General features: G+C 35.6%; 1 protein-coding gene across 14 annotated transcripts in view; it reads right to left on the reverse strand.

Annotated features, from left to right (window-relative positions):
• ERC2 (ELKS/RAB6-interacting/CAST family member 2) overlaps positions 1-14,687 on the reverse strand; it is a 433,731-nt gene that overhangs the window by 205,793 nt on the left and 213,251 nt on the right. For all 14 annotated transcript variants that reach the window (XR_011740737.1, XR_011740732.1, XR_011740731.1 and 11 more), the window contains one exon: positions 171-331. Coding sequence is in view for 1 of the 14 variants with exons in the window: in XM_071813173.1 (XP_071669274.1) it covers positions 171-331 (161 nt within the window). In the remaining 13 variants the exon portion in view is untranslated. The remainder of the gene's footprint in view (positions 1-170; positions 332-14,687) is intronic.

Below are 14,687 nucleotides of genomic sequence, written 5' to 3' on the forward strand. Positions count from 1 at the left end.
TTTCTGTATTTTAAAAGGAATTTAACAGTTTTACAACTACTAGGAGTCCCTAGATTCAGACTTGAATAAATACACAGAAAAAAACAAACCAACAACAACAACAACTTCTTTTATAGCAAGAAAGTATTAATTTTTACTTTCCTGTAAAACAGATAAATCAATGTACTTACTTCATTTCTAGAATTTCTTCAAGCTGTTTTCTTCGCTCTATTCTCAGGTTAGTCAGATGTGCTTCTTTTTCAGCCAAAGACTGCTGTGTTGAGGCAAGACGAGCTTTGGTAGAATCTAATTCTTGTCTAGTCTTTTCCAGTGCATTCATCAGCTCTTCTACCTAAAGAAAGAGAACACTTAAGCTCCATATTCTCCACAATTAGTAAATCTTACATCTATATAAATATGTATTAAAAAAAAAAAAAAAGAAAGAAAAAAAAACACAAAAGGAATTCTTTTAAGTAAATGGCTGTTCAAATTTATTCCTTTTCTGTTTTAAAAACTAACAATAAAAGTAGTCTTTAAATACCAAAAAATATTACCGGTTCCATGAATCCATTGAGTAACATGCAACATTTATACAAAACAGAACTCACAGATTGCCAGAAATGTATTTGACCTGGGCCACTGCCACATAAGACAGAACTTACAAATATTTTCTGCACCATTTATATTATTTAAATTCAGGGTGATGGTAACTCATCATAATAGTAATTTCAGAAATTTTAGATGCAGCTGAAGATACTGCAATATAAAACTGGTCCTGACAATCCACGTATTTTTCATCAAAAAATGCACACCCTTCTGTGCAGAACAGGCTGCCCAGGGAAGATGCAGACTCCCCAGTCCTTGGGTATTTTCAGATCTTGACTGAATGAAGCCTGGAGAATCTGATACAAGTTCGAAGTTATCCCTGCTTTGAGCATGGTTTAGACTGCATTGCCTCAAGTGGTCCCTTCTAATCTGAATTATTCTATGATTCTGAACTTTAAATGTCTGTTACTGCTCTAATAACAACTGAGTTATTTTCCTCATGACAACTCTGAGAATCTCTGTAGCATGAAACATAAGAAAGAGTGATCCCACTCTTTCTGTAGCTTTGCTAAATGTCAACTGGATGTAGGATAAATTGCTTATTGTGGGAACTGAGAAAAACTTCATCTTTTCAGAAAACAAAATTCAGAATTAAAAAAAAAAAAAAGGTGCATGACATATTCTATCACATTATTTAAAGAACATAGTAAAGAATGACATGACACCTGTCTTCTAGAAGAAAATTTACTGTGTGATGAATCACTGTAACCACAGAACCAGAGGGTCATGAATAGTCTCTAGCAACCACGACACCAATATGATTTCCACCTATTCAAAGGACAGATTTTGCATTAAGAGCTGCTAGTAAACAACAAATTTAATTTGTATTTATGAGATATAATTATTTCAATAATGAGTGTCCTTTTTCCTGTACTTTCTTTCTCTTCTCCTTTATCCATATATTAACATTGTATAAATTAGCCAACAGTTCAGGAAGAACACCTAAATAAAATGAAACAGAAGACAGGATATATACCAGTTGCTTACATTATGGAAGTCATTGAAAAGCATTCACTTTGGTGGTGTATGGAAAAGTCTCACAATATTCCACTGTGGTCATGTAGTCAGTTTGTCTACAGAGAAAATACGATGTTTTCTCCCAAGTTCCTGCTTAATTGTTGTTTGTTGTTGTCATCTAAATACTACTAGCATGGAATCAGTGTTTAAGTGCCACATAGTTCCATTTGAACACACATTGCTGCCTATATAACAGGTTCAATAAAGCAAAAAAAATGTTACAGACTTCATCAAGTTATAATGAGGACTCACACCCTGTTTAAAAATACTGATGTTCAACCTTCCACTCAGAAAGTAAAACTAGTGCAATACTGATACAAATGAAATAGCAAGGAGTGCAAATTGTGCAATAGAGTCTGTGCAGGTACAAGATTCCACTAAAGCAAACCCTCAAGAAAGATGAAGGTTTTAGATATCTTTGTAACATTATTATCTAGTGAAACTTTACAATAGAAGCAGCAGAGAAAATATACTTAAGGGAAGTAAAAAAATTTTAAAAGCTGGATTTACACTTAAAACCCAGCAATATATAATATATAATTTCTAATGTAACACCAGATACTTCCTTTCCTGTTTTAGTACAAAAACACAAATTCATGGTGTCTCCAAGAAGGACAAACCTCAATAACCGAAACATGATATTTCTTCCTGTTTTATTGGGTTATTTCTTAGGCTCATCCTTGTGGTTTCTAAAAACTGCACATAGTTTCTGCTGAGCCTTCAGCCTGTTAGATAATTCCAGGCAACATACATTAATGGAAACAGCAGTAAGGAATCAAAGCTGCAAAGTCATTCCTTCATACAGACCCTTGCTTCAAGACAGTATCTTTAAACACCAAGTCACTCCACACTCGTAGATTTGTTTGGCAGATGAGAACATAAAAAAGAACAGTAGCAATTCTATATCTTTAGTGTCATTGCCCTCCTTTTCCTACAGGTTCAGCTGAATTTAGTACCCAAACTGCTGACTGACTGAAAGCTCACCTAATTTCTGATATATCACATCAGCTCCATTTTAAAACATTTAATGGAATTAAAGACTTGTGGAAACCAAAGTTGTGGATTTGTTAATGTATATTTATAACATATTGTTCTATTACCAGACAAAAGAGATCAAAGCTTAAAAGAGAGGGAAAAAACCTTTAAAAATTTAAATATGAAAACTTTTTCAAACCACAAATCGTTAACACATGTAGACATTAAAGTTATACTTTCATTTACACTTTCAACACAATATTTGCCAGATAGTTCTTCCTTCACTTTTGGAATATGACCCAAGTTCAGAGTTGCATGTTTTCCCAGTTAACTGTCTCACCAACACCTGCAGCAGAATTCTACTGGCAGGCATGTGGAAAATAAACTGATTTGTTTTGGTTTGCTTTTTAATCAACTACTATCAAATGTAAATGTGTGAATGCTGAAGTTGCACACACAATCATCTTAGCATGCTTATTATGTAGCTATAACAGATATAACAGGAAATTAACTTTAAGCACCGAAGGTAGTATTAACTAGATATAAAAGTCTAGGTGTAAAAAAACATTGTAAAACATTAAACGAATTCTTAATCTAAGCACATGTTCTCTTCTTTGATACTAGAATTAAAATTATGCCAGAAAAAAATGAAGGGTTAATGTTGATTTACTGCCTCCTAGTCTTACTGTGAGAAATAGAACAAAATCCAGTACTACTAGTGCAGAATTTTAGATTTCTGATCCATGGCAAATGCCTCTTTTGCCGCATTTAGGGTAACAATCTACAGAATACTGTGTGTCCAGTCCTTTCCTTTCCAAAGCACTGGTATAGTTCTGCCTCCCAGGTTTTTTTAGTTTTTTCACTTTCTGGATATTTTATTGAGTCCCCTGTTGAAGTATCAGTTCAATAGTGACCTAGAAGAACATTTACATACTCTTCTTACTACTGTACAAAGGATCAAGATAAATTTTATATTTATGACCACAGCTGTTACCTTTAATGTCTCATCCAGCCATTTTCCTCCCAAACTGAAACATCTATTCTACCCTAATTATCACATATGCATCCTTAAGACCTTTATTTTATGTCTCTCAAATAACTGCTGCTCATCAGTAACATCTTCTCAAATCCAAACACTATTTTAAATGCCCTCATGTGCTGGACAGGCAGCACTGACGTTTGGCCAGAGCCGCTGGTGCAGCCCCTCCTGATTCCCTCTGCTTGCCAGGTGGGTATTGAACATCTCCAAACTCCATGGGGGCTCCTGACCCAGCCTGGCAAGACAGTTAGTGCCTTTCCCCAATACATCTCTTAGTCTAATTACTTTTCAACAGAAACTTTCCTATTTTAGATACTGCTGAAGAACTAATAAGAATTCACGTTTTTAAAGAGTTTACCATGAGAATCTCACTGAATACAGAGTTCCTTGCTAGTAAGTACTCTATATCTTGAACACATTACTAACTGCGTTTTCTTCCCCTTTGCAAGACAATGGCCTTTTTTGACCCTTTACCTTTTCTAATAAATCCCATTATTTTTTTCATACTTTCAGAAAGCCTAACTGACCTCAGCGCTTCAAGGATTTTATTAAGATCACTACTAGAAGTAAGTTTACATTTCAGAATGGCAGAAAACCGGAAAACTGAACTATTTTAACTCCCTCTTAGTTTTGAGTCTATTTTAAATGAACACTTTGTACTTCTTCTGCAGCTTCACATTTTCAAGTTCAATCAGCAGCATTTCACACCAAGATAAGAACAGAAAAATAAATTAATGTGGTTGAAGTATACATCTGTGCCACCAGATTCTGCAAATTAAAGAAGGTTGGAGTTCAAATGAATGACAGTTTGTTAAAAATGCCCTGGAGCATTCCTAATTCCAGATTGGATTCGGCTCAGCACAACTCATGCTAACACAATACTGTTCCAGTTTGTGAGAATAAGAAGGGGGAGGGACAATTGCATGTTTTCTTAGTTCAAGTACAATATATTTCTGCGGGATGATGAAGAGCTGGCAACTTTCCAGCAATCAAGGTCAGCATTATTAGTATTACTATCTTTAAAGAGCTGGCACTTCGTTTTAACTATACAAGTGCTAAATATAAGGAGTACTGTATTTCCCTAGCTGAATTTTTAAAGTATCAGTAGCTGTACAAAAAAAATCCATAACTACTCTAATTTAAAACCTAATCTTGTGTTAGTACCCACAGACCATTCAAGAATTTTATATAGTAAAATAAAATAAATAAATCCTACTGTTCACTTACAGATTCTTCACTTCAATGCAAGAATATTAACCATTACTACTAATAATACTAATAGTAATAACAGGTTTAACAAACCATTACATTCAATCACTACAGGTTTATGTGAGCTGTACAAGAAGAGGTCAGTCAGTGTAAAAATCCATCCAGTTGTTTTCAAAGGTGCTTTCTTCTTTCTTTTCTTTCCATTGGTTACGGAACACACGACATAAATTTCAGTTATCTCCAGTGCAGCAAAGACTAATTTAATACAATCTATATTTGGGGTTTTTTGTTTGGTTGTTTTTTCCCCATGAAAAAAACAAAGACTATATTCCTAAAAGTTTCTCTTTATGGTTTTCCTACAAGTTTATTCTGTCACTGGACTAAAAGGACATAGGTAACACATTCACAGAGATGAGGGAAAACACACAAAAAGCTCGATTTGTGCACACAAACATCCACCTACCAGCTCTTGCGACTCACAGGCTGGAGTCTGCAGGGTTTTGGCTACTGGCTTCCCTGCGCTGGGCACGGTGCAGGGTGTGCCAGGCATCCCAGCATCCTGCCCTGGCGGCTGCTGCCCGGGCAGGCACCGCTCCATCTCATGACTCTCAATCACACACCTCCAGGAGGTCCAGTGCAAGTCATGCGAACCCACTGCTCTTCAAATTGCCAACCCTGCCTGTATTTGTAAATACGTTGTTTCTTTCTGTTTCTAATGGGAACTTGGGTAGTGCACAACTGCCTAAACAGTTTCATTACAAAGGTGTTTTTCACAAAAGCAAACAGACTAGCAAAGTGTCATATTGAGCTTTGCAAGAGGTGGAAATAAACTCTTTGTCACCCTCCCCTCCCCTTCACTCTCTTCCCATCCCATTTCTCATCTGTAGCCAAATTCCTCACTTCTAATCTTCAATCACAGCTTTTAAACCCAGGAAACAGGTTTAGCAAAACCAGTATACGAAGGTTGATGTTTCCGAACCTTTCCAAATGAAGAAATTAGACACATGTTGTCTCTCACAATTTTGGACACTGATGGAGAAGAAAAAAGTACTCATATTCTAGAATGTATACAAGCTTTTAAATAAACACCATAAGTGAAGGATTTGACAGAAAGTTAAGTAGAACTTCTATAAAATCCAGGATACTAGTTCATTTTTAGCTTGAGTTTGATTTTTTTTTCAATCATGATGGACCAGGCAAGTAGGCCCCAACAATATCAACCAACAGTGAGGCTGGAGTATAACACAAATTACCAGAAGCACTGAAATATCAATCCCCATGAAATGACTTGCCAGCTTCCTGGGAACACAACAGCACAATTATCAAATGGGATGCCATGCTACAGCATTTGAAATCGGAAACCTTATTGAGATTAGTACATAATGTAGGGTTAAAAATATTTTAATCTTCATGTTGAGTGCTATGTAAAAAATACAGGAGGTTTAGTTTTATTGTTTGCCTCTATGCTCTACTGTCCTGTTTCTCAACAGATGAAAACAAAAACTAATCTCAAGTGCAAACAAAAACAATGCCTCCACTTCAGTTCTATGAATGCTGTCATCTATCTTGTGAAACACAACTGACCTCTAGTTATAGTATTCTCAATTATTTTCAGCTAGAAAGCACTGTATGGCAACCCACTGTCAAAATGTGAACATGGTCTCCTGCAAAACCGAAGATGGCAGAATACTCCTCACAGGTACAGCTGGAATGTTTCACCCCAAACAAAAGTTCTTTCATTAGCAGTAAAATACAGTTATATAATGGAGAAATTAATATCGCATTTGCAATGCTATGTAAATTAGAAAAAAAAAAAAAACAACCCTTAGATGACGTCGATAAAGATAGAGTATTCGAAGTGTTGAAGGAACCAGATAACAAATGTTCTTTGTCCAAGGTAAACTTCATGCTGCCAAGGCCCTACTCACTATTGGCCTCATCTAGATCTGCACTGTAATGGACACAAGACCAAGCACCTGAGCAACCCTGCAACTCCACTTCCTACAAAAAAAAAAAAAAAAGAAAAAAAAAAGTTGCAACTTTAATTTTTTTTATTTAGTTTGAAAATGAACTATTTAATTAACATATCTTAATAGTTTTCTCTCCTTTTTCATTGAGTTTCAGTTGAGCAAGTCTGTGATTGTTTTAAATGGTTAGCGGTTTCAATTTCAACCTAACTTACACTTGTTTGATACCGTGCAAAACTAATTACAAAAGTAGCATTAAAAGTGTTTCATAGTTGTGCAAATGAAAGCAGATTTAGATATATCGATAAATTACAGAGCTCAACCTAATGTTTTCAAAAGTATAAAAAAACCATGTAATTGAACTAGCTATTGAATATATGTTGATTTCAGTAGGACACTCCTACAGGATATTGTATCTGGAAGAGAACTCTTACAGACTGAAAACAATTACACTGTGTGAGTTCAGTGTTGAGTCTTTTAGATAAACCATGCAAGTAGAGCAGAGCAACTCTTTAGCTGGTGTTAAAGCACAGCGCTGTCAGACTGGCCTCTCTGGTTAATGTCAATAGCACTGCGTATAAAAGGTGACTAAAGTGTGTACAAATGTTGATCTTTGGAGAAGGCATGCCTAGAATCATACACACATCTACTATTTCATCCACCAGGTCAACTTCAGGGAGAGAGGGCAAATTGGGAGTTTTCTTGCCAAAAGCTGATTCTTAGCACACTTGTTAGGTTACACTGCACAAAGCTACTTCCCCACTGCTTTCAAGCAATAGTCTAAATATATTATTAAATTTAAAAATGCTTCTCCCTTAGAATATTTCCCAAGGCAGCTGGGACTTGCATGGTATGTGTAAAGACTTACTGCAAACAGGTAGTTTATGTGCATTAGAGTTTCTCCACACATTGCAATATGTGTACAAAATGTGAAATAAAAAGCAAGATTATTAAAGTAAAAATGTTATTGTGTGAAAATAATTGGATTGTTTTACATGAGAAATCTCAGAAAATAAGGTTTCCTATCTAGCGTCAACAAAAGCTAAATAACATTAATATGCAGCAAGATAACTAAAAACATTCCTGTAGCTGTCAACAAGGTATAGCTTCTCCATCAGACAAATTTGATACTGTTTTTAGTACTGCAACATGTGAGTACTGAATGCCTAGGGAAGCTGCATCTGTGCTCTTCCTGTTTACTTAATTCTATGTCATTTTTACTATAAAATTATTTATGCAATATTTTATTGGCTCAAACCTACAAAATTCACAGTGGAGATGCTACGTGATTAAAAACTACAATGAATTCCTATTGTATATAATGCAATAACTACATACATACATTTAAGAAAAGTCATGGTATGTGTGTATGTAAAAGAGCTAAGTTCCAGTTCTGACACACCAATTCACAGATAGTTCTTATCAAGAAAAAAAAAATCAATACTTGCTATAGCAATTGGTAGTTATATCCTTACTCAAATTTATCCAGAACCACAGGTGAAGTACAGGAGAACACATGGGGCAGGACTACAAAGAGCTAAGATGTTTCAGACATGACATGAACACAAGCAACGTGAGTTTACCAATAGGGGCTCCATCATTATAGGTCACATAAGCTGCACCTAAGCCTTGAAAATAAATGTTATATATTTTGTGTAATTTCAGGTACTTTTCTGGGGAAAAGGGTTCCTTATAAGGAAATCTGAAAAAAAAAAAAAAAGAAACAAAAAACATGCACACACGAAAAACAAAACCACCACACCACCACACCTGCTTTGGAGGGTCTCTTAATGAAGAAACCAGTCAATAGAAACAGAACTGAAGTGCCATGAGCCTGGCCAGGATAGGACAACCAGGAGACAACAAAATGTCTGACAACCAGACTCCATTATTAACACATGATAAGCTAGGAATGATCACACGATGGAGAAAAAAAAAAAATGTCAGCCCAGAATTTGTCAGCAGGAATTCCTCAATGAAAGCAGTTTACAACCAGCGCATCAAAGTTTCTGTGTGCTAAATAAAAATCTTGCTCAAATAGTAGCTCCCTGTGCATGAAACTATCCCCACACCTACTACACGGAAATAAACTTACGGGATAAATCAGTCACAGATCATAGTGCCTCCCCTCAATCGCCACACTGGAGAGAAATTCCCAGTGGGAGGAAGAAGCAGAGCTGGAGGAGCAGGATGCTGAACTGAACTCAACAAGTCTAAGGAAATACTACTTGTGCAAAAAGAGAGCCAGATGTGAGGGTGGCTGCACAGCCTGATGCCTCTGGGAGGAGAGCTGCTGCCATGCAGCATAAGCCGAGAAACAGCACAGAGCCTGTAGATGCCTCCACAGTGCTGCAGGCGTGCTAATCAGGAAAAACTCTGCAGCAACTAAACAGATCCTTAGACATAATTGCACAGCCAGAATGCAATGCTGTGGAGCAAAGTTTAAAAGACACAGAATGTGCAGAATTACACACACACACAGAGTATGCAGAAAAGATGGCTCACTGTGACTACGGAGATGGGAGAAGAAAATCAGGTGAGGGAGAAAATACTGACAGCAGCAGGAAGACAATCAAAGAAATTGCCCTTGTGAAACTGCACAACTTTCCTCCATGACTATCTGGAGGAAGAAAGAGGAAGAGATTTTATAACAGTGATTTTACTCCAGGTTAGCTCCTGAAAAATTCATCTCCATCTCTTTGTGAAATATAGCAACAGTTAACAATGAATAAAAACATTATTGGGAAAAACAAAGATGCGGAATTACAGAACTTGCTCTTTTCCAGGCAACAAAACCACATTGTGTGATCGCCACTGAACCAAAACAAGATTTAGTGAGGACGCCTAGATGAAGAAAAAGAGCTGTCACTTAAACTGTTGCATCACCTACAAAGAAAAATATTTCAATTCTGTCACATCAGCTTGTGAGAGTTTGGCCCAAGTATAAAAATGCAAATACTGTAATTCAAGTTTCAGAACCTAGACTTTTTGTTCATTTCCCCTCATGCAGTTAATGATATACCAGCCAAATATGCATTTGGTAATGCATTTCTTCCCAATCATAGATTTTGATTTGCTAGACTAAGAAAGAGGAGGAGATAATTATAATACTTATGCTCCTATTCACCTTATCACTACACTATTCCAGAGCACTGATATTATCCCAACATCTACCCGGTACAAAGAAATAATAGAAAAAGACAACAGAAAATGGTGCTTAGCTCTCTATTCTATGAATTCAGATGTTTTTCCCTCTCATAACTGTCCACAAGTCCTCCCCCACTATGATGATCTGCAATTCAAATTTTTATCTCCCGTCTAGCAGCTTTGGGCTTCTGATATCATAAATATCACAGTCCTGTGTCTTTAGGAAGCTCCCAGAATTTGTTGAATCAACACTTACTCTTCTGCTTCAACTTCCCAATTGGTTGCTCTAGGTTGTATTGGAACATTTCTCCACATTATTCTTGGAGTGCTTCAGTTCCAAATTGTGCTCAGTAGTCACTTCACTAATGTTTTTCCTTTTTTGTCTTCTCAGCCCAAAGATCTGACAGTTGAAATATTCTAACAGATCTTCCTTATAGAATTTAATTGATTTCCCAACGATTATCAAGTAGTTATTGCTCAGCTTTTTTGTGGGTTAAATGCTCAACAACTAGGGTGAGGCAGCTTTTCTCATTTAGTGATTACAAGCAGATTTTGCCATCTCCTAGAATAAATATTGAAGAACACCAGCTGTCAACATCTAGAAAGAGTTTTCATGCTTCCTAAATTGCACTTCACATTGCATTAACACAGGAATTCTTATGAAAGGCAGCTTCATTAGATGCAAGAATTCTGTTTACAGGTATTATGAAGTTGCTGTATAGATAAAGTAATAATCGGTTTACAAAAACAGAACTAAGAGAAAGTGCACTATGAAGCCTTGGCCTGAACTGGGCAACCATAATAATTGTTCTATGGAATTTACTGAAGATTTTACTATTATAACTATACTTGTATGAACATTATTTAGATACCAAAACAATGGGCACTTAAGTAAAAGTCTAAGTTTTATACAGCTATAAACATTTTTTTAGGCAAAATACATTAGGCAAAGTTTAATGAGAACAATAATATTTCTCACCAGATGAAAAAAAAGGAAAGTAGTAAAAGAAGCATTAACTAACACAAACTGCCTTTTATTCTTCAGCCCAAGCTTGTTTTCCTTCTTAGTCTACCAAGCTTCTTCCCACATGAGGCATAATGTGGGAGAGTATAAACAGAAAACATGCAGATCTACAAGTTTATATTATTCACTCTATTTTGAGGCAAAATATACGGGCATTAAGAAGACACGTCAAGAGACAGAACTTAGAAAACTTAAAGCTGGAAGGCTTGAACTGGCCTTGATGAGAACTGTCTTTTGGATCTCTTTGACCTTTCATGTAATCTAATACCCTTGCCACTGTTCATACTCTGTATAAGAGTTCTCATCACGACATGTCTTTTATTATTCTTTAGTCCGTCTTATCCAAAGACAGGTTTGGTTTCAGAGGACGGAGATGACTATGTCCACATCAAATTGTCCATTTGAAGGATTTTTAAAGATCTAGTTTCACTATACAAGGAACACACAATCCCACAAGTGAGGATACACTAAAACTATTAGTATTAGAGCAAATTTACATACCTACATATTTACACAATATGTTTTAAATTAATGCTTGTTTTCTTTCTCAACTTTGTACATGCTTTTGTCCCACAGACAAACTTTATTAGAGAAGTTTATGCTACACCCAGCAGTTATGTCATTTGAAGAATCAAATTTCTATTTTACAGGTAAAACTTAGGAAACAAACAATTCGTAAATTTATCATGTATCAAGTAAACAGTAATGTACTATGAATTAAGTATGCAGTTTTTTTAAGGTAGAAGAGCATTTCCATCCATTTCAGGGTGCTTGATACAGTAACATCACCCATTGATGCTTAAATTATACATGTATTATTTCAGATAGGCTATTGAGGTTCTCATATTAGCTCCAGTACCTGATAAAGTAAATGAAATTTGTTGAGCATATGATCTCTGCTAGAAGCAAAATCCTCAACATTATATTGATGTGTTTTAAGAGATCTAACCTCCAAAATGTTCAAAGAAATTATTATTCTTTCATTCACAGTCTATTTATACATTAATATATATTTTATGTATATATTATATATTAATATAAAAATAGTAACACCAACAATATAACTGTGTGCTCACGACATACGATAGCATAGTGAAAAAAAAATAATGGCCTACAATGGTTGGAATTATGACTGCTGTGTTAAGTACACAGGACTCTAAGAAGCAGGTTATATAGTTATTTAATTATTCTATTCTTCATATTTCCAGTTAGATGCAAATATTTTTTTGAAATATTTGGGAATGAGGATAGTCTAAATATAACATACTTTTAGTGGAAATAACATTTGCTCCATTCAGACCTCAGGCACTGCTGATGGCAGAACAAGACTGGAATGTGCAGATAATTATCTTTGAGGCTAGTCAACAGCTAGAAGTCCCTCATAATATCACCTTTAAGATCAAGCCAAGACATTCCAAACTGAATCAGGGTTTATTTATTAAAGGATTTAGCACTTTCAGATCCAATATTGCCTGGAAGACCACCAATTTCCACTCCCAAATATCTAATTTCTCCAGTTTCTTGGTGCATACATAAGAGCTTCAAAATCACTTCAGTGAACACACACATATGCACGTAAATGACAACTAAATTCCTTTCCCTCTCTAAGATGAATTCCACAGGAAACACCTCTACCAAGCAAAATCTCCACAGAGACCAAAGCAGATTTCAATAATTCTAATTCATTTAAAGAATACAGCTTAGAGATTTTTTACTGAAAGTTGGATTTTTCTTGATCTTGCTTGGTATGAGGCATACTGCGAAGAATAGTGTTTTCAAGGCTAGTAAAAAAGGAAATAAAATTAAATCACTGGTATATGTAATCATCATATCTTTCCATCTTCCTTGGGATAACAAAGACACAGTAGCAAGCAAATACATACAGGATCTTAGAAAATGTTCTTATCCAGCTGGGCATTTAAAATTGAGGGTTTACTTTTTCTTATTTTAAGAAACTCTGTTTACAATTAGTAAATAAAATATTCAAAATTAGAGCTCAAGAATTCCCTTTTAAGTTGAATTTTTCAGTCTGGGGTCTTTTTTGTGCTGGTGTCACTTATCTAAAATCTACTGTTCATTACAAGATCAAGAGTAACAGCTTATAATACATCATCTGTTCAGTAAATTCATGTGGTAGTGTAATATTAAAGAGGTTTTTCTATCAATGAACAAACAAGAAATATAGCTTTCCTACATATAAGGGATTTGGTCAACAAAAACCCTAAATGCTCACAGTATGATTCTGTTTATCCAAATTTCCTTGCTGAACATCTCATCCTGTCTGACAGGCACTCCCCGTGATACAAACTTGGAATCACCCAGACAAATTCAATGTCACGCAAGTTGTTTGAAAAACTGCTATCCTGCTGTATCACATTATGAATATAGTTTAATCTGAGATGTATGTGACGGTACTTGATGTAATGTTATACAACGTTCCATCTCAAGAGAAGGGAGAATATACCATGACAAAAGAGTAACTCTCATTGCTGTAAATGCATTGTAACACATGATAATAAAAATAATAACAACTGTTAACTTACTATGTTGTTATAATATTTCAAAAGCACCAAGTATTTCATACCCAAAACAAAATAACAGTAAAGAAGGTTTAAAGACGTTAGGGAAAAAAAAAAAGGGGGGGGGGGTGTGGGGGGAGGAAGAAAATAAGAGTATCTACTTTTCCAAGACAGTATTTGTAGTATCTGTCTCTCCTTTAGTTAACTGGAGTTTGTAGCTAAGCTGCCAAAAACAAGCCCAGAAGAGAAAAAATTTCCCAAACAAATAACATAAGCTTCCTGGACATAAGAGAGAAGATTCAGGCTCCTTATCTTAAAGGACAGCAACTTTCCTCTGCCTTCTCCAAACAGGGCTTCAAAAAGAAGAAAGAAAGCCAATTACATCCTCTGTCAGGAGAATATACTCTACTCCCATGTTCTGCCCTTAGCTTCAGCAGGGTAGAAGCAGTATTGTCAATACACATAGCAATCCACTATTATTTTTTCCCAGAGTTGTATCAACTAAAACCATTTTAATATTCCCAGCACAGGCTTATGGTTAAAAGCCCACATGGTCCCATATACATTGTAATATCTAAAATGAGAGTCTGGAAAAAACAAAAAGCTGAACCAAAGTCAAGAGCATTGCTGTCTTTACCAGAGAAGTCAACTCAGAAATAAACACAACTGTTCATGAGAAAGATATTAGAAGCAGTAAATTTTCTAGTGATGAGAGGTTTTAGGTGTATAATTTATGTGTGCAAACACTGGTGGTATGACCAGAAACACAGATATCATGGAATGAAAAGGACAAAATATAGGGGAAAGCAGAAGATGTGGATAAATGCTCTCCTAGGCTGACAAATAAAACTAGGAAATTTATACGAAAGACTAGATTGTGACATATTTTCCCAAAAGCGAAAACAAAAACAAACATCGTTGACTCCAGAATGAATGTTGGCAGGAAGCTGCCATTAGGTCTTCTATAGTTTACACTATATTTTTTTCTTCCAGACACTGCCAGTGGGAGGTTTTATAGGATAATGATATACTGAGAAACTTATGACAAGCATGTCCAAACAAAGTAAAACATATTTTTCACAAAACAGTAAACCCTGATAGCTTTAAATCCATGAAGCCAGAGGTAGGCTGAAGACTAATTATAGCAGAATTGTTAACTTGTAAAACCTGTTCAAGGTATTTAAGTATTCTTGACTTTTTTCCAG

The sequence above is a fragment of the Patagioenas fasciata genome, chromosome 10, assembly GCF_037038585.1.
Source record: "Patagioenas fasciata isolate bPatFas1 chromosome 10, bPatFas1.hap1, whole genome shotgun sequence".
NCBI classification, from domain to species: domain Eukaryota; kingdom Metazoa; phylum Chordata; class Aves; order Columbiformes; family Columbidae; genus Patagioenas; species Patagioenas fasciata.